The following is a 25,795-nucleotide window of genomic DNA, read 5'->3' on the forward strand; positions in this document are numbered from 1 at the left end:
ATTACTGCCAGGACTTCCAATGGTACTCACAGAATTACTGCCAGGACTTCCAATGGTACTCACAGAATTACTGCCAGGACTTCCAATGGTACTCACAGAATCTCTCTCAGGACTTCCAATAGTACTTCAAATTTTCTGCTATGGTACTCCAATGGTACTCAGATTCCCTGCCAGGACTTCCAATGGTACCCATAGAATCCCTGCCAGGATTTCCAATGGTACTCATAGAATCTCTGCCAGGACTTCCAATGGTACTCACAGAATCCCTACCAGGACTTCCAATGGTAAGCAAAGAATCCCTGCCAGGACTTCCAGAGATTTCCAGTAACAACACTAGAAATTTGTTTGGTTACAGCGTTGCATGACCACACAATTGTCAGGTAAAATAACGCAGTGCTGTATCGCAAAAAAATGCCTAATCATTAAGGTGGTAAAACAGGGGTCTCAAACTGGTGGCTCTCCAGCTGTTGCAAAACTACAAGTCCCATGAGGCATTGCAAGGCTGACAGTTATAAGCATGACTCCCACAGGCAGTGGCATGATGGGACGTGTAGTTTCGCAACAGCTGGAGGGACACCAGTTTGAGACCCCTGTGGTAAAACCTTCCGGGGCTCAAGTGGTTAAATGAAGAAAAAAAGGAGTGTTAGAAAATAACTTATAATAAAATAAACCAAATAAAAAATAACCCCCGTTACCCCTGTACACACGTGTGTTGCACCACACATGTGAGGTATCACCGCAAATGTCAGAGCAATAATTCTAGAGCCATCATTCACCTTTAACCCAAAACTAATAACCTGTCAAGGCTTTTAAAGTATCACTTTTTTTTGCGATTTCACAGCCACGCAGAATTTTAATGCTTGACATGTTTGATATCAAGTTACTCGACGATATCCCATCTTTTATATTTTACAAAAAGTAATATAGCGTTGTTGACAATAAAATGAATGTTAGTATTTTTTTTTTCCTGAAAATATGAGTTTGATAAACAAAGGAAAATATCATACGACTGTCCGGAATCAGCAGCAGGGATGGCCAGATCTGCGTGGTTACAGACTGTGGACCAGACTGTGTGCTTCAAGTGAGCTTTATTTACAATGCAACAAAATTCATCCAGACACCAGCACACAGCAAACATAAATTATAAGTGCACCAAAATCCTAGTGACAGAATACCCGACCATTCACCCCAACAAACAGAAAGCCTAACTACTTACCGACCGCCCCATAGGAGATCTACTGCTACAGGGCAGCCGTTCTGTGCAGAATCAACATATATATATATATATATATATATATATATATATATATATATATATACACACACATATATATATATATATATATATATATATATATATAGATATAGATATTACTATACGATTACTCACAGCAGAATGTGTCGGGGAATGGATGTCCACCGGCACCCACCGATCGTCCGTAAAAGACACAGGATGGAACATTTAATTTTTTTATTACATAGGTTTTATAGCAGAAAAAAAAGTGTATATATATATATATATATATATGATTATTTACAGCACAAACAATATAAACCACAGAGGTGATCAAATACCACCAAAAGAAAGTTCTATTTGTGGAAAAAAAATTGCATCAAATTTTATTTGGGTACAGTGTTGCACGACGGCGCAATTGTCAGTTAAAGTAACACAGTGCCTTATCGCGAAATACGGCCTGGTCATGAAGGGGGGTAAGTCTTCCGGTGCTGAAGCGGTCAAGTAAGATTTATTTACAGTGCAAAAAATGTAATCTAAACACCAGCACACAGCAAACATAAAATATAAGTGAATCAAAAACCCAGTGACAGAATACCTAACTAATTAACACAACACACAGGAAGCCGAACTGACAACGAACTATATACAATATAAATACAAAATGGGGAGCACAGAAAAGCAGGGGAAAACTGGGGGGTGCGAGGAGCAGATAGGTAGGGGGAACCAAAACTGGGGTCATCAACTAGGGAAAGCAAGTACAAAGCAAAAGGGTACAGAGCAGCAACAAGATTCAGATCAATGGCAAATGGAATCTGGCAGCAACAAAACACTAGAACCAGAGGCACTAGTAGGGGAGGCTCTAAATACCTTACCAGCAGTCAGCATCAGATGAAAACTGGGAGATGCAAAGAGCAGATATGGAACCAAAACGGGGGTCATCAACAAGGGAAAGCATGTACAAGGCAGTAGGGTACAGGGCAGGAGCAAGATTCAGATCAATGGAAAATGGGGGGTGCAAGGAGAAGATAGGTAGGGGGAACCAAAACTGGGGTAATCAACTAGGGAAAGCAAGTACAAAGCAAAAGGGTACAGGGCAGCAACAAGATTCAGATCAATGGCAAATGGTATCTGGCAGCAACAAAACACTAGAACCAGAGGCACTAGTAGGGGAGGCTCTAAATACCTTACCAGCAGTCAGCATCAGGTGAAAACTGGAGGCGCAAAAAGCAGATGGAAAAGGGGGAACCAAAACTGGGGTCATCAACAAGGGAAAGAACATACAAAGCAACAGGGTTCAGGACAGGAACAAGACTTGGATCAATGGCAAATGGAATCTGGCAGCAACAAAACACTAGAGCCAGAGGCACTAGTAGGCAAGGCTCTAAATACCTTTCCAGCAGCCAGCATCAGGTGAAAACTGAAGTTGCAAAGAGCAGATGGGGAACCAAAACTGGGGTCATTAACAAGGGAAAGCACGTACAAGGCAACAGGGTATAGGGCAGGAGCAATATTCGGATCAATGGCAAATGGAATCTGACAGCAACAAAACACTAGAACTAGAGGCACTAGTAGGGGAGGATCGAAATACCTTACCAGCAGTCAGCATCAGGTGAAAACTAGAGGTGCAAAAAGCAGATGGAAAAGGGGAACCAAAACTGGGGTCACCAACAAAGGAAAGAACGTACAAAGCAACAGGGTACAGGACAGGAGGAAGATCAGGATCAATGGCAAATGGAATCTGACAGCAACAAAACACTAGAGCCAGAGGCACTAATAGGAGAGGATCTAAATACCTTACCAGCAGCCAGACGAAAACTGATTACTGGGATCTGCTGGCTGCTGGAAAACACCTGCTGGTGGACAATGAAACTACAACCTTCCACGCTGGGAAGCACAGTGCCACCAGCAGGTGAACGGGGTCCTGACAGCGACATAAAAAATGCAATTGTCACCGTTTTATTCACCAGGGCCTCCACTTTCAGAAAATATATAATAATTGAGGTGTTCCAAATAATGTGCAAAAATTAAAAATTAAAAGTGGTTAATTCAACATTTAATTTTTTTATACATTAATTAGTAAGTTTTTAAAAAATACAAAATAAAACAATATCCATTTTTTTTTTCTTGGAAGGACAATGGGAACAGATGATGATCTTGAAAACAAACTGGAACTCACCGATCCCACGTGGCAGTGATCTGATTCTCCGCTTTCAAAAAGGACGATGTCCTTGATGAACACAGCGATGGCTCTCATGATAAAAGACATGAACAGGTGCATGTGGATGTAATTCCTGGTACAATGTAGCTTCCTGTGTAAGAAGGAGAAACAGAATGTTACCAATTATAGATTTTTATTTTATTTTTTTGTGCATATGGGATGTGCATGTAACTGCGATCTGTAAATAATCTGAGTAGTCAGGGTTTAAAGTATAACATCTCATAATCTTTAGCACGAATGTGTCATTTCAATGATTGTCATTTCAATCATTTTAAAGCGGAGGTCCACCCTAAAGTGGACCTTCCGCTCATTGGAACCCCCCCCCCCCCTCCGGCGCTTTAAATCTGCAGCTTCCATAAAATAATCCCTGGTGATCCTGCCATAGAGGTGCTTATTCAGTCACTTCCTCTTTTTGGACGACAACACCTGGTCCCTCCCTCCCAGTTGCTCTCCTGAGTTGTCACTGGAAAACAAAGGGCTCATTCACACTTACTATGGTCTCTGAAGGGGCGATCCACGCTGGGATTGTTCTTCAGAGAGCATCTGACAGGCGATGAGGAAGGTGTTGTATCTCCTTTTGTCTCTGTATCCGAATCGAAAAACCATTTTACTCGGCCTGTTGTTATTTTCCTACATTTCCCTGGATGTCAAACTGAGCTTATTTGCAGTGCTGTCAATCCGATCCAACATGTTTCAGGCACTGGGAGCTGGGGGGGGGGGGGACTTTAGAAGATGATAAGAAAATAGGAGCACATGGAGGACGTTAGCAGCATGATGATGCTTCATTATAGACTGGTGAACATGCTCCATGTGTTTAGTGTCGCTCCCAACCCCCAAATCTCTTCTATGGGTGTCACCGGGACAGGCAGTGAGAGAAAATCTCCTTAAAGTGGTTGTAAACCCTAATGCCCCGTACACACGATCGGAAATTCGGCCAGCAAAAGACTGATGAGAGCTTTTGGTCAGAAAATGCGACCGTGTGTAAGCTCCATCAGACTTTTGCTTGCCAGAATCCCGCCAGCAAAAGATTGAGAGCAGGTTCTCAATTTTTCGGTCGGAAAAAGTTCAGATCGGAAATTCCGACCGTCTGTAGCAATTCCGACGCGCAAAATTCCTACGCATACTTGGAAACAATTCGACGCATGCTTGGAAGCATTGAACTTCATTTTCTCGGCTCGTCATAGTGTTGTATGTCACCGCGTTTTTGATGGTTGAACCTTTGTGTGACCGCGTGTGTATGCAAGCCAAGCTTGAGCAGAATTCTGTCTGAAAAACCATCCAAGTTTTTTCAGATGGAAAATCCGCTTGTGTGTACGGGGCATTACACACTACTTTTCCCTACAGGTAAGCCTATAAAAAGGATTACCTGTAGGTACTGGACATATCTCCTAAACCTGCATGGTAGAACACTATTGGGATGAATTAGAGAAGAGACCGTGAGCCAGGCCTTCTCGCCCAACATCAGTGCCTGACCTCACAAATGCGCTTCTGGAAGAATGGTCAAACATTCCCAAAGACACACTCCTAAACCTTGTGAACACCCTTCCAAGAAGAGCAATTATATGCCGCGCACACACGACCGGACTTTCCGGCAGACTAGGTCCGACGGTCTTTCCCGACGGACTTTCGGCCTGAGTTCCGACGGACTTTCTGAATGAACGGACTTGGCCACACACGGACTAAGTCCGTTCATTTTGAACGTGATGACGTAAGACAGGACTAAGAAAGGAAGTTCAATAGCCAGTAGCCAAAAGCTTCCCTTGCTTCGTTTTTAGTCCGTCGGACCAGCACACAAACGGTTTTCCCGATAGGAATTGAGTCAGTTGGACAGATTTGAAACGTTCTATTTCTAGGTCCACCGGATTTTTTTTTTAATGAAAAATGATCGGGTTAGCCCACACACGATTGGATTGTCCAACGGACTGATTCCGTCGGACCTAGTCTGCCGGAAAGTCCGGTCGTGTGTACGCGGCAATAGCTGAAAATAGCTGAAAAGGGTGGACCAACTCAATATTGAACCCTACAGACTAAGACGCCATTAAAGTTCATGTGTGTGTGTAAAGGCAGGCGTCCCAATACTTTTTGACAAAACCGTGTATTTTTTTATTTTTTTTTTCACGAAAGTGGAGTTGGGGCTTTAATAAAATAAAGGTGAAACGAGGTGGACTTGTTGTTTTGCTAAAAATGTCAGGACTTATTCAGCAGTCTGCTCTCAGACACCCCTAACGCCTCCTGAATTCACCCAGCCTCAAGTAAGAGCAATTCTATCTCCCTGCGAGCCCAGAGATAAGGAAACGGCAATTAAAGTGCCAAACTGCTAAGAAAAGGTGTCACCGCCGCCGAGATATCGCCAGACACCTTTCAAAACCATTGTCGCACCACGCTTTGATATTAGCGGGAGGAACCTGAGAGCGAATCGCGACGGAAACAAATTATGGGACAAGAATGATCTTTTAAAAAACAAAACAAAAAAAAAAAACATATAAAGCTCTGCAGAGTTCATTTCTTCCTCCGCCATCCATTAGCCTGAAGGGAACGGTGTACTTTGCTCTGGCGTTGAATACCTATCAGGCGGGTGAAGTGCCCATCAGTCATCATCTTATAATCCTCTTATTTGGAGATTGACTTGAAGGAGCTACAGATGCCACTTCATCACCGCTGATTACTGTCAGCGGACAATTGAGATATAAGTGACCCAGGTACGCAAAGAACAACGATCCTTGTCCAATTTCCCTCCGTAATCTGCTCCGCTAATTGGAAATCCTCATCGCGGGTGAGAAGAGACAAAGTATCAATCGCTGCAAATGAATTTCTACAATGATGTGATCAGTGTTTCGCCGACTGACGTTTTATGTGATGTTTATTTTTTATTTTTATTATTATTATTATTTTTATTATTATTGTTATTATTATTATTACTAGAACTATTATTATTATTTTTTTTATTATTATTATTATTATTATTATTATTTTTATTATTATTATTTTTATTATTACTATTACTATTACTATTATTATTATTATTTTTTTTTTTATTATTATTATTATTATTATTATTTGTATTATTATTTTTATTATTACTATTATTATTATTATTTTTTTTTATTATTATTATTATTATTTGTATTATTATTATTTTTATTATTACTATTATTATTATTATTATTTTTATTATTATTATTTTTATTATTACTATTACTATTATTATTATTTTTTTTTTTTATTATTATTATTATTATTATTATTTGTATTATTATTTTTATTATTACTATTATTATTATTATTTTTTTTTTATTATTATTATTATTATTTGTATTATTATTATTTTTATTATTACTATTATTATTATTATTATTATTTTTATTATGAGACAGCACACATGGTAGAAAAAACACGGACAGCTCCTAAACTCTGCTAAACGCCGGTGCCCAGCATTTATTTTCTGTGCAAGTGGAGGCCACTGGCATCCTTAAAGTGATACTAAAGGATCGTTTTTTTATTTATTTTTAAAATAACAAACATGTCGTACTTACCTCCACTGTGCGGCTCGTTTTGCACAGAGTGGCCCCCGAACATCCATTTCTGGGGTCCCTCGGTGGCTCTCGCGGCTCCTCCCTGCATTAGGTAACCCCCATGGAGAAGCGCTCTCCCAAGGGGGTTACCTTTCAGGCGCGCTCCAGAGTCCAGCATTCGGCGTCCATAGATGCCGAATGCAGGACTAGGCCCCGCCCCCCCACGTCATTGGATTTGATTGACAGCAGCGCAGCCATTGGCGCCAATGACGCGGGGGGCGGGGCCTAGTCCTGCATTCGGCATCTATGGACGCCGAATGCTGGACTCTGGAGCGCGCCTGCAAGGTAACCCCCTTGGGAGAGCGCTTCTCCATGGGGGTTACCTAATGCAGGGAGGAGCCGCGAGAGCCACCGAGGGACCCCAGAAATAGATGTTCGGGGGCCACTCTGTGCAAAACGAGCCGCACAGTGGAGGTAAGTACGACATGTTTGTTATTTTAAAAAATAAATAAAAAACGATCCTTTAGTATCACTTTAAGGATGCCAGTGGCATTGGCATCAATCTATCCCGGAACCCCGTGGAGAGAGGGGTGGCGGGGTCGTTCAGACGGAAATTCGGGGCTCAGGTACGCAAATTGGAGGGGCTAGGGGTTTGGTGACTGCAAGGTGTTTTTTCACCTTTATGCATAGGATGTATTAAGGTGAAAAAACACGAGCCTTTACAACCCCTTTAAACCAGTGAATAGCTGGTTGTTAAGGAGAGGGCTGAGAAGCCTTAAGGAAGGATAAGTCATCAGCTGTCAGCAGGGTTCCCCGTTGACAGCTGAATGTAAAAAAAAAAAAAAAAAAAAAAACAGTTACCAGCAATAAAAAATTGTGGAGAAAAAAAACAGCCCCTGATCCATACTAGGCCCTTCGAGTTGGGTATGGATTTTAAGGGGACGCCAAACAAGAAAACTGTGTGGGGTCCCCCCCAAAATCCATACCAGATCCTTATTCGAGAAAGCAGGAAAGGGGGGGAACTATACCAGGCTACATGTCCTCAACATGGGGGGGGGGGTCCTTTGGGGCAGGGGGGCTCTGCTTCCTTGTTTCCTTATTGATGGGGACAAGGGCCTCTTCCTCACAACCCTGGTCGGTGCCTGTGTGGATCTGCGGGCAGGGGCCCCCAGATCCCAGCGCCCCCCCCCCAAGTGAATGAGTAGGGGGTACATAGTACCCCCTACTCATCACACCAAAAAACAAGTGTAGTGTAAAAAAACACAGGAAGCAGTTTTTCAAAAGTCCTTTCTTTAAAAAAAAAAATGCCCCCCAGTATAGATCCATCGTCAATCACAATGCCCCCTGCCACCACCGACCCAAAGGAAGAAGAAAAAAGAAACATAGGCTACCGCCGTCTGACAGCTCCGATGCCTCCTGACGTTAAACAAACAAAGGAGCGGGGCCACTGAGGGCAAGCTGGGTTGGTGACATCAAAAAGGGCGGGGCCACCCAGTGACATTACTGGGTGGCTCAGCTCCTTAGCTTATTTAGCGGCAGGAGGTGGCAGAACTGTCAAACATGGCGGCAGCCTTCGCCAGGCGCGGGAGGAGGGGGTGGCTGGAATCTAAACGGAGCATAAAAAGGAGTTAAGGGGGACTTCCAGATTACAATGAGTCCCCTACCGCCCCCCCCCCCCCCCCATCCACCGGGCCAGGGTTAGGGGGAAGAGGCGAATCACCAACACAAACTGCAACAATGATCCCCTTTGCAGGAGTGAGATAACCACATACGGAATATAGCTCTGTTGAAAAGATGGAGAATTCTCTTGAAGCCTTGCTGCTCCTATAGGACTGGGGTTGTCCTCAGAACACTGTAAGGATAGATGGAAAAAAGAGAGGACACACGGGCCTAGTGCATTATCCCTCAAAATGTTATTAGGAGTCAATAAAATAAATAAGTACTACTCGCAAGCGTAGGTAGTATAAGCGCTCATCGGGCCACTCATTATGGTTACAGTCCCCCAGACTCTCCGATAACTCAAGCAGAGCCCTGATGAAGGAGGTCATTCCTTCGAAACACGTCAGCCAGCAGGGACCCTGGTGAGGTCCCCCATAGGCTTTAGTTGTTGGAGAATCTAGAAGAGTGTACCCACATTAAGTGGCCCAATGAGCGTTTCTACTGCCTATGCTTGCGAGTAGTATTTATTGACTCCTTACCAAATTTGGAGAGATGATGAACCTCTCCAGTGCGCCCCCTTTCTTTCATCCAGTGTTGGGACATGGTCATCCAGAACCCAGGGTGAACATGCCAAACAACGCCCCCCCCCCCCCAAGATGTATGAGCATTATATGTCAGCAAACCCCTTCCCCCTCCAGAAAAGAGCACTAATCTGTATACTTATCCTCCAAGCATAAATTCTACCCACTCCCAGAACACATCTGTTTTCCCTGCTGAAATCCCCCCAGCAAAAATGCCCCCTCCCCAAAAAAACACCCCTTCTAATACATATCCTCTACCTTTCAAATCCCTTGGATGTCCTCTCTGGGTATACATCCTCTCCCCACCACCACACTCCAAACCCCCCCCCCCAGCACAAATCCCCCCCGCATCTCCTTCCTAGCTCAAATCCGCCCCCCCCCCCCCCCCAATTCCCTTCCCAGCACAAATTTCCCCCTATTCATAGCTCCTAGCAAAATCCGCCCCCCCCCCCAATCATATCACCTCTTCTAGCACAAACCCCCAAATCCCCCTGTCCTAGCATACATCCTCTCACTCCCTCCCAGCAGAAATCCTCCCATTCATCCCTACTAGCACATCCCTCCAAAAACATTCCCCTCCTAGCACAAATGCACCCCCCAAAAAAAACAAAAAAAACAGCCCTCCTAGTAAATATCCTCTACCCTTCAAATCCTTTGAATTTCCTCTCTGGGTGTACATTCTCTCCCCACCCACCCCCCACACTCCAAATCCCCCCTCCCAGCACAAATCCCCCCGCATCTCCTTCCTAGGTCAAATCCGCCCCCCCTAAAAAAATTCCCTTCCCAGCACAAATCTCCCCCTATTCATCCCTCCTAGCACAATTCCCCTCCCCCTCTACCATATCACCTCTTCTAGCACAACCCCCCAAATCCCCCCTCCTAGCACACATCCTCTTACCCCCTCCCAGCACAAATCCACCTCCCGCATCTCCTTCCTAGCTCAAATCTGCCCCCTCCAAAAAAAAAATCCCTTCCCAGCACAAATCTCCCCCTATTCATCCCTTCTAGCACAACCCCCCCCCCCACCATATCACCTCTTCTAGCACAAATCTCCCCTCCTAGCACACATATCCTCTCACCCCCTCCCTGCACAAATCTGCCCCCCGCATCTCCTTTCTAGCTCAAATTTGATCCCCCAAAAAATTCCCTTCCTAGCACAAATCTCCCCCATTCATCCCTACTAGCGCCCCCCTCAAAAAAAAAAAATCCCCTCCTAGCACAATTCCCCCCCCCCCACCATGTCACCTCTTCACCTCCCCAAATCCCCCCCCCCCTCCTAGCACACATCCTCCTCTCCCGTCTCCACACAAATCCCCCTAAATCAGCACCCCCCCAAATTTCCTCTTCTAAAACAATTGTTACTCCCTGGTGCCCCCCACAAATTCCCCCTTCCAACACATAACCCCTCCTCCCCTCTCCCCGAGTGCCCCCCCCCTCCCCGATCTCACATGATACCACAGTGCCCAGGGCAGCTGCCCCTCCTGCCCAGCCCTTGTCCCGGTCCTGTTTACATCTATCCTTATTTTGTGGGGAAGAGGCCCTTGTCTTTATCAAAATAGGGACAAGGTGCTTGGGGGGATAAGGGTCTTTTTTTTTTTGGTGTGAGGTTCCCCTTAAAATCCCTACCCAACCCGAAGGGCCCGATATGGATTGGATGGGGGACACAGTACAGTTTTTTTTCACAATTTTTCATTGCTGGCAACTTTTTTTTTTTTTACATTCAGCTGTCAGCGGGGAACCTCACTGACAGTTGATCAGGATCCGTTAAGGACGAGGCGGCCGGCTTCCCGGCCCACTCCTGACCAACCAGCTATTTACTTGTTGTTAAGGAGTCCCCGGGGGCCCCGATCCTTAACGCTACTAAACATCGCTTACACACTGTACCAGGCTAAACATCGCTTACACACTGTACCAGGCTAAACATCGCTTACACACTGTACCAGGCTAAACATCGCTTACACACTGTACCAGGCTAAACATCGCTTACACACTGTACCAGGCTAAACATCGCTTACACACTGTACCAGGCTAAACATTGCTAAACGCCGGCAAAAAGCGCAAAACGTTTCCAGGTTTCTAGTGTGCATGAAGCCTTCTTATTACTAAACCATACAAATAAAAGCTGATCATTGTAAGCTTTCCTGGCAGTGTTTTATTGCTTGTCCGATCCCCTATAACAGTCGCTTATACTGGACAGCTTGGCCCCGTCCATTATGGGGAAGAAGGATGGATCTGCTACCATGTGAACCGGAGCTAAATGTAGCACATTCCAAACAACATCCGATGAAAAGTCTGCGAGATCGCTTCACATCATTTGAGATGTCAAGGAAGAGCGTCTGCTTCATATATAATACAGAAAGGCCTCGGCCTCTCGTGATGCCGCTGTATATTCTGGTCACCGATACCCATCAGTGATATCATCGGAGGAAGGGGAAGTTCATGGTAAGTCAACTATTTCATATACACTGAAAATATCACAGATCCGAATAGGAGAATAATGAAAAGGATCTGCACTCTCCACTCCTGTACTCTATTATTTCACTTTGTATCATACTTTGCACAAAGCAAGGTCCATAAAGACATGGATGAGCGAGTTTGTGGTGGAGGAACTTGACTGGCCTGCGCAATCGGGTTGAGGTCAGGACTCTGTGCAGGCCAGTCAAGTTCCTCCACCCCAAACTCGCTCATCCATGTCTTTTTGGACCTTGCTTTGTGCACTGGTGCACAGTCATGTTGGAACAGGAAGGGGCCGTCCCCAAACTGTTCCTACAAAGTTGGGAGCATGAAATTGTCCAAAATGTCTTTGTATGCTGACGCCTTAAGAGTTCCCTTCACTGGGACTAAGGGGCCAAACCCAATCCCTGAAAAACAACCCCACACCATGATCCCCCCTCCACCAAATGATTTGGATCAGTGCACAAAGCAAGGTCCATAAAGACATAGATGAGCGAGTTTGGGGTGGAGGAACTTGACTGGCCTGCGCAATCGGGTTGAGGTCAGGACTCTGTGCAGGCCAGTTAAGTTCCTCCACCCCAAACTCGCTCATCCATGTGTATCGATGACACTTTGGACAAAGTGTCATTCATGTACAAATTTAGTTTTTTGCCTCAGAACAGTAGTGAGGTTCTGAGGGTTAGTTATGTAGGTTGACTTTGACATCAGTTTGGCTGGGCTGTGTTAGAGTTCTGTCTGGTCATGTGTAGAGTTAAGTGCACATGACAGGCTCAGAACCAGGCCTGGTTGGACGCTTTGGGTATCAGCCTTCCTTGGAACCAATCGGTGGGTGTGCCGGGCCCTGCTGAGGAGTCTGGGGAAGGGTACTTAAGATGTTGAAGTCATGTGTTCTGTGTTCGTTCGTGAGGCCATAGCGGTCTGTTCCTGATTCTGGACCGGGGTAGCTCCGCGAGGGATCCCGGTCATGGGAGCATTCGTTGCTCCGCAACATGCTTCAGTTGGTTAACCCCGACAGACCCGGCCTGGTCTGCGGTGAGGATCCGTCTGTTCCCGAGTCTCGGACCCGGCTGGTCCGAGGCGCAGTAACTGAGGGAGGATTGAAGGTGCCCGGGTGTGCTCTCAGCTGGGAGGGGCACCACAGCTCGTGGAAGTGACCCGGGGGAGGACTCTTCGGAGGAGAACCGACAAGCCGGCATCCTGAGAAGTGCCTGGTTGCTGGGTTGGGAAGGACATTGACAAATCCACACTTTTTCCAGTACTATTAAGGAGACAGAGAACGTTCCGGGTACTGAGGAAAAAGGTTCCTGTTCACTTTCAGTTACAACTTGTTCAAAGTCAGAGATTTCACAAGTTCTGAATCAACGTGCTGACTGCCATAGTCTCTGGCTAGAGATCTGTTCAGCGTTGAAGCGCCCAGCTGCGAGTGGCTACTCTCTGGGTGGGACTAGAGACTTTTTGATATTAGCAGTTCAAGGTGCCTGAGTTCCTTCACCCTTGCCCTCTGTTCCCATACGAGACTGTGTCTGTTGGATGTTACCCCTGCAAATAAAAAAATCTTTCTAAAGGACTTTATTGGTGTCAGCGTCCAAAGTTGTTGGGTACGAACTCTGGGAACCCCTAGACGTGGAAGAACCAGCCAAGCGGAGGTAACCGGTAAGCCCAAAAGTTAAGGCCGCCCTGCGAAGGGTTATGGCCGCTACACTTGTCTTTATGGACCTTGCTTTGTGCACTGGTGCGCAGTCATGTTGGAACAGGAAGGGGCCATCCCCAAACTCTTCCCACAAAGTTGGGAGCATGAAATTGTCCAAAATGTCTTGGTATGCTGAGGCTTAAGAGTTCCCTTCACTGGAGCTAAGGGGCCAAACCCAACCCCTGAAAATCAACCCCCACACCATAATCCCCCTCTTCCCAAAAATGATTTGGACCAGTGCACAAAGCAAGGTCCATAAAGACATGGATGAGCGAGTTTGGGGTGGAGGCGCTTGTCCTGACCTCAACCCGATAGACTACCTTTGGGATGAACAAGGCTACTGTAGCCGCGGTCGCGTTGGCAGTAAAGCACCACTCGTTTTAGCTGCGCTTTACCATAATTTTATTGGCGCTTTTCGGCCACTAGTGGAGCGCTTTTAACCCCCCCTAGTGGCCAAAGAAGGGATTAAAACTACCCGTGTTGCGGCGCATCCAAATAATTTTTTAGGTGCTTCGGAAGCGCTGCCCATTCATTCCAATGGGCAGGAGAGTTACGGCGCTCCCAAACCGCCCCAAAGATGCGGATTGCAGGAATTTTTTTTACCATCCCGCAAGTGCGCCGCCATAGTGTGAACGCACTCAGGTTTTCACCCAAAGTAGGCATGAGAGGCGGTTTCCAGGCGCTATTTTTAGCACTGAAAACCGCCTCCAGTGTGAAAGTAGCCTTATGCCGCATACACACGATCGGAATTTCCGAAAAAGTGGGAGCTTGTTGTCGGAAATATAGGCTCCATCGGACATTTTTTGTCGGAATTTCCGACAACAAAATTTTGAGATCTGGTTCTCAAATTTTCCAACAACAAAATTCCGAGCGTGTGTACACAATTCCGACGCACAAAGCTCCACGCAGGCTCTGAATCAAGAGGAAGAGCCACACCGTGTATTGAACTTAATTTTTCTAGGCTCATGGTACGTCTTGTATGTCACCGCGTTCTTGGCAATCGGAATTTCCGACAACATTTGTGCGACCGTGTGTACGCAAGACAAGTTTCAGCCAACATCCGTCGGAAATAAATCCACAGTTTGGTTGTCGGAATGTCCGATCGTGTGCACAGAGCATAAGAGTGGAGACTGCCAGCCAGGCCTTCTTATCCAACATCAGTGCCTGACCTCACAAATGCACTTCTGGAAGAATGGTCAAACATTCCCATAGACACACTCCTAAACCTTGTGGAGACTGTCTTCCCAGAAGAGGTGAAGCTGTTATGGCTGCAAAGGGTGGGCCAACTCAACATTGAACTCTACGGACGTCATTAAAGATCATGTGCGTGTAAAGGCAGGTGTCCCAATACTTTTGACAATATAGTGTACTTCCATAGGTGACGATTTAAAAGCTTTTACAGGTTACCAGTTTAGCGTTACAGAAGAGGTCTAGTGCTAGAATTATCGCTCTCGCTCTAATGTTGGCAGTGATACCTCACATGTGCGGTGCGATCACCGTTTACATATGCGTGCGGTAACTACGTGTGCATTACCATTTGCAAATAAGCATGTGGGGGGAGGGGGCACTTTATTTTTTTATTTTTTATTTATGATTTTTTTTTTTTTTTACACTGGGGTTGATTTACTTAAACTGGTGAGTGTAAAATCTGGCACATTGTGGCTAATCAGCGTCTAACTTCAGCTTTTTCCATTAAAAAATTGGAAGTTGTTTCTTTGCAGAGCGGCACTAGATTTTGCATTTTGCAGTTTTAGTAAATCAACCTCACTGTACCTTTAATTTATTTCTATTTTTTTTGATCAGCTTTATTCCTATCACAAAGGATGAACAATATCCCTTGTGATAGCATGGGTCATGATGACAGGTCCTCTTTGTGGAGAGATCTGGGGTCTATTAGTATACAAGTATTTAATTCATTCATTCATTAGACAAAATGGGTTTCGATTTATTAAAGGCAAATAGACTGCGCACTTTGGAAAACTCAGCGGCACTCTGCAAGTGTAGTTGTTCCGGAGCTTAGTATGTTTCTTTTATTTTCCTTGCACGTGATTGGGTATTCTTTGAAAAGTGAAGCTTTACCTCATTTATTAAACTCTGGAGCAACTGCACTTGCAAAGTGCACAGCCTATTTGCCTTTATTAACTTCTTCAGATCCGCGCTATAGCCGAATGACGGCTACAGTGGGCACCTACTTTGCCGGGAGGGTGTCAATAGACATCCTCCCGCGCCTAAGCGGCCTGCGCGCTCCCTGCAGGGTGCGTGCAGCAAGCTCTGTGATTAGCAAATCTATGAGACTCGGCTGATCTCAGATCGGAGTAAGGGGTCGATCCCAGCCCCCTTACCACATGATCAGCTGTCAGCCAATGAGAGATAATCACGTGATGTGAACAGAGCCGATAATCGGCTATTTTTTCTACTTGCGCTGATCATCGTCGGCTGTCAGAGGGACATCGGTCCCCGATCAAGGAGAGCTCCCACCAGCTCATCTGTGCCCCCCTGTGCCACCTGCCAGTGCACAACAGTGCCGCCTACCAGGACCCACCAGCGCCACCCATCAGCACCCACAGTGCCACCTATCAGTGCCCACAGTGCCACCTAATACTGCCCATAGTGCCACCTATCAGTATCACCAATCAGTGCCTCATCAACAGTGCTGCCCAGTTTTACCTACCAGTGCCCATCAGTATCACTTACCCGTGCCCATCAGTGCCACCTATCAGTGCCACCCATCAGTGCCATCTTATCAGTGGCCATCAGTGCCGCCTTATCTGTCCCCATCAGTGCTGCGTTATTTGTCCCCATCAGTGTCACCTTATCTGTCCCCATCAGTGCTGCCTTATCTGCCCCCATCAGTGCCGCCTTATCTGCCCCCATCAGTGCCGCCTTATCTGCCCCCATCAGTGTCGCCTTATCTGTCCCCATCAGTGTCGCCTTATCTGTCCCCATCAGTGCCGCCTTATCTGTCCCCATCAGTGTCGCCTTATCTGTCCCCATCAGTGCCGCCTTATCTGTCCCCATCAGTGTCGCCTTATCTGTCCCCATCAGTGTCGCCTTATCTGTCCCCATCAGTGCCGCGCCTTATCTGTCCCCATCAGTGCCGCGCCTTATCTGTCCCCATCAGTGCCGCCTTATCTGTCCCCATCAGTGTTGCCTTATCTGTCCCCATCAGTGCCGCCTTATCTGTCCCCATCAGTGCCGCGCCTTATCTGTCCCCATCAGTGCCGCCTTATCTGTCCCCATCAGTGTTGCCTTATCTGTCCCCATCAGTGCCGCCTTATCTGTCCCCATCAGTGCCGCCTTATCTGTCCCCATCAGTGCCGCCTTATCTGTCCCCATCAGTGCCGCGCCTTATCTGTCCCCATCAGTGCCGCGCCTTATCTGTCCCCATCAGTGCCGCGCCTTATCTGTCCCCATCAGTGCCGCGCCTTATCTGTCCCCATCAGTGTTGCCTTATCTGTCCCCATCAGTGCCGCGCCTTATCTGTCCCTATCAGTGCAGCCTATCAGTGCCCACCAGTGCCACCTCATGAGTGCATATCAATGAAGGATAAAAATGATCTGTTTACAAAATTTGATAACAAACTATGAAACGTGATTATTATTTTTTTCAAAATTTTCTGTCTTTGTTTGGAAAAAAATAAAAATCCCAGCTGTGATTAAATACCACCAAAAGAAAGCTCTATTTGTGGGGGAAAAATGATAAAAAATGTCATCTGGGTACAGTGTTTTTATTCAAAGTCTGAAAGCTGAAAATTGGCCTGGGCAGGAGGGGGGTTTAAGTGCCCAGTAAGCAAATGGTTAGATTAACCCCTTATATCTCTTTTCTGGCCTCCAAAGCATCTGATGAAACCTGTGCAATTTTACAGGAAGGGTCAAGGACGTTGTTTTCCCGGGTTTGTCGCCTCTGAAATGAATGGGGAGGCCCCACTCGCAACTTTCAATGCGCAAACAGAGGCGCACAGATAAGACCCCCAAGGGTCAGGAAGAGGCACTCTGTACATCGAGGTGCCCGTTATATTCCCATCAGCGTTCTTCCCGTGAAACGAAATCTACAGCCGCTACATCATGATTACAGTGAAGTGTATTTCTGCAGAAATTCCACCGCCTACTTTTATAGCGCGGAGTCAGGAATAGCTGCACTGAAAAAGAACGTCGTAGTCCAGTAAATATTTATATCTCGCCGTGTGCGCAGCCAATTAGGGGCCCAATAAGCCGTCACCTCGCACATCCCCCTTCCTAACAAACTCCTGCGCACCCAACCGGCAGGACGCACGTGTCAACGGCTCACTCCGCAACAAGTCGCAGGTTCAGCCTTCTTATTTTATTTTTTTATTGCATTTTAGTGTAAATATGAGATGTGAGGTCTTTTTGACCCCCCAGATCTCATATATAAGAGGACCTGTCATGCTTTTTTTTCTATTACATGTTTACTTGTAATAGGAATAAAAGTGACAATTTTTTTTTTTTTTTAACCACTTCTCACACTTTGAATGACAATTACTCAGTGATGCAACACTGTACCCATATGAAACTTCCGTCCTTTTTTTCACACAAATAGAGATTTCTTTTGGTGGCATTTATTCACTAGTGGGTTTTTTATTTTTTGTGCTATAAATAAAAAAAAGACCGTAAATTTTGTGAAAAAATGCCTTTTTCTTTGTTTCGGTCATAACATTTTGCCAATTAGGAATTTTTCTTCATAAATTTTGCCCAAAATTTATACTGCTACATAGCTTTGGTAAAAATAACCCATATTAGTGTATATTATTTGGTCTTTGTGAAAGTTATAGAGTCTACAAGCTGTGGTGCCAATCACCGAAAATTGATCACATCTGATCAGGCCTTCAGTACATCAGGTGTATCTCATTTCTTGAGACACAGACGACTTTCACACCAAGCCGCCCATAGCGTCGGCGGTAAAACGCCGCTATTTTTAGCGGCATTTTACCGCCGGGTTTGCTGCCACTAGCGGAGCGCTTTTACCCCCCACTAAAATCGAGTTTTGCTGGTGGTAATGCAGCGCTGCCCCATTGATTTCAATGGGGAGCAGCGGTGGAGGAGCGGTAAACACACCGCTCCAAAGAAGCTGCTGGCAGGACTTTTCCCTGACGTCCTGCCAGTGCACCGCTCCAGTGTGAAAGCCCTCTGAGCTTTCACACTGGAGTGAATGGAGCAGCAGTTTGAGGGCGGATTGCAGGTGCTATTTCTAACGCTATAGCACCTGCAAAACGCCCTCGGTGTGAAAGGGGTCTAACAAGTCAGGAAAGTACAAATAACCCCCAAATGACCCCTTTTTAGAAAATAGACATTCCAAGGTATTAAGTAAGTAGCATGGGGAGTTTTTTTCAAGTTGTAATTTTTTTCCCACAATTCTTTGCAAAATTTTATTTTAATTTTTACATTTTTTTACAAATTTGTCATATCAGGTTATTTCTCACACACAGCATATGCATACCACAAATTACACTGCAAAATACATTCTGATACTCTTCCCGAGTACGGTGATACCACATGTGTGAGACTTTTATACAGCCTGGCCACATATAGAGGACCAACATTGAAAAAGCACCTTCAGGCATTCTACAAGCATAAATGACACATCTCATTTCTCAGCCACCTATTAGCCCTTGTACACACGGTCGGACATTCTGACAACCAAATCCATTGGATTTTGTATGACGGATTTTGTCCGAAACTGTTGCATACACACGGTCGGACAAAGTTGTCGGAAAATCCGATTGTACATAACGTGATGACGTTATTTCGTTACGACGGGACTACGTTCAGGCTAGTAGCCAATAGCTTTGGTCTAGGAATTTGATCTGAGCATGCGTGGCACTTTGTCTGTCGGAGTAGGCTACACATGATCGGAGTATGTCCGATCGGAGCATTTTGTTGGAAAATTTTACGGACAAGTTGGAAAAGTTGGTCCGTCGGATATTCTGACGGAAATAGTCCGATGGAGACCACACACAGTCGGATTATCCGACAAAACGGTCCGATAGGTCACATTCCGTCGGAATCTCCGACCGTGTGTACAAGGGCTTACAGTTTTGAAGGCCCTGGAGCACCAGGACGATGGAATTGCCCACAAAATGACCCCACTTTGGAAAGCAAACACCCCAACGTATAATCTATGAGGCATAAATAGTCTTTTGAATGGTTCATTTTTTTGTCAGAAGTTTTTGGAAAATGTGGAAAAAAAATGAAAACGCATTTATTTATTTTTACACAAAGTTGTAAATTTATAAGATATTTCTAACACATAGCATGTATATAGAAAAAATTATACCCCAAAATACATTCTGATACTCTTCCCGAGTAGTGCGATACCACATGTGTGAGACTTTTACACAGCCTGGCCACATAGAGAGGCCCAACATTGAAGTAGTACCTTCAAGCGTTCTAGGAGCATAAATGACACATCTCATTTCATTGCTACCTATCACACTTTTGAAGGTCCTTGAGCACCAGGACAGTGTAATTACCCACAAAATGACCCCATTTTGGAAAGCAAACACCCCAATGTATATCCTATGAGGCATGGACTGCAGATAGGTACTCGGGTACTCTGATGGACTGCAGAAAGGTACTCGGGTAACTTGATGAGCTGCAGACAAGTACTCGGGTACTCTGATGGACTGATGACAGGTACTCGAGTACTCTGATGGACTGATGACAAGTACTCGGGTACTCTGATGGACTGATGACAGGTACTCGGGTACTCTGATGGACTGGTGACAGGTACTCGGGTACTCTGATGGACTGGTGACAGGTACTCGGGTACTCTGATGGACTGGTGACAGGTACTCGGGTACTCTGATGGACTGGTGACAGATACTTGGGTACTCTGATGGGCTACAGATAGGTACTCAGGGTAACTTGATGAGCTACAGACAGGTGCTCGGGTACTCTGTTGGACTGGTGACAGGTACTCGGGTACTCTGATGGACTGGTGACAGGTACTCGGGTACTCTGATGGACTGGTGACAGGTACTCGGGTACTCTGATGGACTGGTGACAGGTACTTGGGTACTCTGATGGGCTACAGATAGGTACTCAGGTATTCTGATGGGCTGGTGACTGGTATTCAGGTACTCTGAAGGGCGGTGACAGGTACTAAGGTACTCGGTACTCAGATGAACTGTGACAGGTACTTTGATGGGTGGTGACAGGTCCTCTTAATGGGGGGGGGAGCAATCAGTGTGATTGGTGTGCACTGTAAGCAATAACAAGATGTTACCAAAATCTCCCTCTCACACACGATCGGTGTGGAGGAGGAGAACCCGGTAACATCTTGTTACCGCTCTATGTTTACATTTAGTAATCGGCTGTCAAAAGATCACAGCTGATCACGTGGTAAACAGCAGCCGGCCAATGGCTATTTACCAGCGTCGGTGATGAGCAGTGTTCCCGGGAACACGCTGCCACCGATGTGATCACGTGGTAAACAGCCATACCCAATGGCTGTTCACCCCCCTTGGTGGCAAGCAGTGTCTCCGTGACACACCGCCACCAAAGGAACAGGGATGAGTGCGCACGATCTCACGCATTCCGTGTTTAAATGGACAGACGTCATATGACGCCCTCCCAGAACGAGAGCCGCGCCGCCTGCCCATCATATGATGGCCGGCAGGCAGCAAGTGGTTAAAGAACAGTGTAAAAATAAAAAATAAAAAGTAAAATAAATAAGAAAAAATAAATTTTAAACATGCCCCATCCCGCCGAGCTCGCGTGCAGAAGCGAACGCATACGTGAGTAGCGCCCACATATGAAAACGGTGTTCAAAATACACATGTGAGGTATCGTCGCAATCGTTGGAGCGAGAGCAATAATTCTAGCCCTAGACCTCCTCTGTAACGCAAAACATGCAACCTGTAGAATTTTTTAAACGTCACCTATTCCACAAGCGGGAGCAATTTTGAAGCGTGATATGTTGGGTATCAATTTACTTTATCTTTCACAATATAAAAAAAAAAAAAAAAAAAAAAAATGGGCTAACTTTACTGTTGTCTTTTTTTTTTCATTTAAAAAAGTGTATTTTTTTTCCCAAAAAAAAAGGGCGCTTGTAAGACCTTTGCACAAATACAGTGCGACAGAAAGTATTGCAACAACTGCCATTTTATTCTCTAGGGCAGTGATGGTGAACCTTGGCACCCCAGAAGTTTTGGAACTACATTTCCCATGATGCTCATGCACTCTGCAGTGTAGTGGAGCATCACGGGAAATTTAGTTCCAAAACATCCGGGGTGCCGAGGTTCACCATCACTGCTAGGGTGTTAAAAAAAAAAAAAAAAAATTATATATATATATATATATATATATATATATATATTTAAAAAAGAAAAAAAATATATATTTTTTTATATTATATATATATATATATATATATATATATAGATATAGATATAGATATCTATATCTATATCTATATATATATATAATGTTTGGGGGTAATAAGAGTAATTTTCTAGCAAAAAAAACCTGTTTAAACACCAAATCTCAGAAAGAGGCTCGGTCCTTAAGTGGTTAATAACCGGGCCATTTCTTGCGATACGGCACTGCGTCGCTTTATCTGACAATTGCGCGGTCGTGCAACACTGTAAATAAACAAAAACAAAATGTATGACCTTTTTTCCCCCCACAAATAGAGCTTTCTTTTGGTGGTATTTGATCACCTCTGCATTTTTTATTTTTTTGGGGTATAAACAAAAAAAAAAAAAAACAATTTTGAAAAAAAAATACAATATTTTTTACTTTCTGCTATAATACATATCCAAAAAAAATAATAATAATATTATATATATATATATATATATATATATATATATATATAAAAATAAAAACATTTCTTCATCAGTTTGGGCCGATATGTATTCAGCTACATATTTTTTGGTAAAAAAATGTTTTTTTTTTTAAATTGCAATAAGCATATATTGATTGGTTACCCTTCTAGGTAAACCGAGAATCAAAACACCGAAAATCAAACTCGGAATCGTGTCACTAGAAAATTCGACGCTGCATCAATTAATTTCTTTCTGAACCCAGAACCTTCGTGCAAAATAGAATTTTTGGGGGCAGCCATAATTCTCTCTCAGATGAAGTGGTAAGAATGGCGAATCGCAGGCGCTGACCTCTCGTTCCGGAAAGTTAATTAAACTTCTGCAGCGTATCAGTCCTTGACATGCCGCTCATCGCTCACATTTTGGGTCATTTAATATCAATCGAAAAAAAAAAAAAGAGAAAAAGATGAGAGCTGTTTGAATTAATGACGCAGCAAATTGTGCAAATAAAAGGCGAATTATGTTGAAATAGTGATAATGAACACCTCGGAGAACGGCCTTCCTAATGTGACTCTTTATAAAACCCTTCTACGGAAAAAACTCTACGTCTGGATGACGATTCGGGATGAGCGGAGCGATTTTGGTAAAACAAGGCAATTTTATTTTTATTTTTTTATTTGTAGGGTGTGATTTTTATGGGGTGTATTTAGGGTGATTTAATTTATTTAATTTTGTGTACTTTGTATGATTTTTTTTTTTCCGTACATTTCATCATATTTAGTGTTTTCGCGTTTTTTTCCGGCCGGTCAGATGAAAGTGATCCCGGGAGCGGATTTGCCACGGGATAACTTTTAGGCCTCATCCACACTGGACGTTAAAATAACGTTATAAAAAAGCCAGTGGCTTTGCAGTGAGTCTTTCAACTTTTTTTTAAAGTTTTTGCAATCGTTTTGTTTTTCGTTTTTTAGCGTTTATTGATTTTCTTTAAGGAAAAAAATGTTTTTTTTTTTCAATGGGTCAAAAACGTTAAACGCTGGTGAGGCACTTTTTTTTTTTTTAGCGTTTATGAGCATTTAAAGTTTTTAAGCTTTTTTTTTTTGTGGACTGAAAAACACCTCCTGAACGTGATTTTATGGCGTTCAGACAACAGCCTGTAAACTCCACTCCTGATAAATGTCCAAAAACGTCCATGTGTGCTATGGACACATAGGATAACATAGAGGGGAGTTTATGAGCTGTTAAAAAACAAAACGAAAAAAAAAAAAAAAAACGCCTAAACTCCAAAAAACAGCCGATTATGAGCTCCATGGAGCCAAAAAAAAGCTGAAAAACTCCTCTCAGAATCCACTAATTTTTTATTTATTTTTTAAAAGCCAAAAAAACGCTCCAGCCAATAACTTCTGATAACAGCCTATGTGTGCATGGACACATAGGATAACATGATGGGGAGTTTTTTTGACTGTAGAAAAAAAAACATCTACAGCCAAAAACAGCTGCTATAAAAACATCCAGTATGCATGAGGGTTTATAGGCAGCGGGAATGGTGTATATCTCCCCTCCCCCCCCCCTTCTTGAGCTTGCCGGAGTCGTTGGTAAGCCCGGAACCAATCCATTTACTGGGCAGGAAGTGAGGGCAAGATTGCCCCCCTACTCGGCTCAACGTCAAACGTCACTTCAGGTACACAGGCAGATAGGCAGGAATTTTTTTTTTTCCTTTAAGTCAAAATGTCATTTTTTTGGGGCTTTTAAATAAATAGGAATAAAGGTGATTAAAAAATAAAAATAAAAACAACACTGTAAAAAAAAAAAAAAATGTTTTTTTTTTTTTTTTTTTTTACAGTATCATTTTATTTTATTTTTCTTTTAATAAAAGGTAAATGAGAGATTTGGAATATTTTTGACCCCAGATCTCTAAATAAAGAGGACCTGTCATGCTTATTCCTAATACAAGGGATTCTATATAATAGGAATTAAGGTGATAAGAAAAAAAATCAAAAAACATGAAAACAACACTGTAAAAAAAGGAAAAAAAAAAGTAATTTTATTTTATTTTTTTTATTTTTTTTACAGTGTCGTTTTTGATTTATTTATTTTTTTCTTTTAAAAGGTAAATGAGAGATTTGGAATATTTTTGACCCCAGATCTCTAAATAAAGAGGACCTGTCATGCTTATTCCTAATACAAGGGATGTTTACATTACATATAATAGGAATGAAAGTGATAAAAAATAAAAATAAAAAAATGAAAATGACACTGTAAAAAAAGGAAAAAAAAAAGTAATATTTTTTTTAATTTTTTTTTTTTTTACAGTGTCGTTTTTCATTTATTTATTTTTTTTCTTTTAAGAGGTAAATGAGAGATTTGGAATATTTTTGACCCCAGATCTCTAAATAAAGAGGACCTGTCATGCTTATTCCTAATACAAGGGATTTTTACATTACATATAATAGGAATGAAAGTGATAAAAAAAAAAGAAAAAAGAAAAAAATGAAAACGACACTGTAAAAAAAAAAAGGAAAAAATAAATGATGGAGCCCCCACTTATTTCTAATACAAGGGATGTTTACATTCTATATACAGTAATAGGAATAAAAGTGATTAAAAAAAAATATAAAAAATGACAGCGTAAAAAAAAAAAAAAAGTAAAAAAAAAAAAAAAAAAATTAATAAAAAATAAAATAAATGAAGGAGCCCCCCCATCCCTCCGAGCTCGTGCACAGAAACGTACGCATGCATAAGTCACGCCCGCATGTGTAAAGGCTGTTCAAACCACACATGTGAGGTATTGCCACAATTGCAAGATCGAGAGCAATAATTCTATCTCTAGACCTTCTCTGTAACTCTAAACTGGTAACCTATAAAAAAAATGTAAAAGGTCACCTATGGAAATCTTTAAGTACCGTAGTTTGGCACCATTCCACGAGTGGGTGCAATTTTGAAGCGTGACGTGTTGGATATCGATTTACCCGCCGTAACATCATCTTTCATATTATTCTAAAAAATGTAGGTAATAATTGCGTTTTTTTTTTTTATTCATTAAAGTGTATTTTTTCCCCCCAAAAAAATGCATTTGCAAAACTGCTGCACAAATTCCATGCAACATAAAAAATTGCAAGGATCGCCATTTTATTCTCTAGGGTCTCCGCTAAAAAAAAAAATATATATATATATAATGTTTGGGGGGGTTCCAAATAATTTTCAAGCAAAAAAATACTGATTTAAACTTGTAAACAAAAAGTGCCAGAAAAAGACTGATCGGCAAGTGGTTAAAAAAACAAACAAACACATTTTATACTTTCCCGCTCTGTGTAACGGTTTTGCACAGAGCAGCCCGAATCCTCTTCTTTTTGGGTCCTCCTCCAGCGGTCCCGGCTCCTCCCCCTCTGCTTAGTGTCCCCCAATAGCAAGCCGTTTCCTATGGGGGACAGCCGCTGCTGTGTGAGCCAATCAGCAGAGAGAGAGATCCGGGAGCACCGCTGCTCTCGTGCACATCGCTGGATTGAGATGGGGCTCAGGTAAGTATGCGGGGGGAGTTGTACCCAGATTTTTTTTTTTTTTTTTACCTTAATGCATAGCCTTGAGCCTTTAGAACCCCTTTAATTATATTTATTATTTATTTTTTTAAATGTGAAGCGCCACCTTCCAAATCCTACCCAGGACAT

At 43.5% G+C, this 25,795-nt stretch overlaps 1 protein-coding gene across 2 annotated transcripts in view; it reads right to left on the minus strand.

The window, feature by feature from the left end:
* Positions 1-25,795, minus strand: part of VIPR1 (vasoactive intestinal peptide receptor 1) — a 440,205-nt gene that overhangs the window by 115,761 nt on the left and 298,649 nt on the right. For both annotated transcript variants that reach the window (XM_077490661.1, XM_077490660.1), the window contains exon 6: positions 3,414-3,546. In XM_077490661.1, the coding sequence (XP_077346787.1) occupies positions 3,414-3,546 (133 nt within the window). The remainder of the gene's footprint in view (positions 1-3,413; positions 3,547-25,795) is intronic.

Source organism: Lithobates pipiens, unplaced genomic scaffold (genome assembly GCF_037356315.1).
Source record: "Lithobates pipiens isolate NorthernLeopardFrog02 unplaced genomic scaffold, aLitPip1_a1.2 Scaffold_19, whole genome shotgun sequence".
NCBI lineage: Eukaryota > Metazoa > Chordata > Amphibia > Anura > Ranidae > Lithobates > Lithobates pipiens.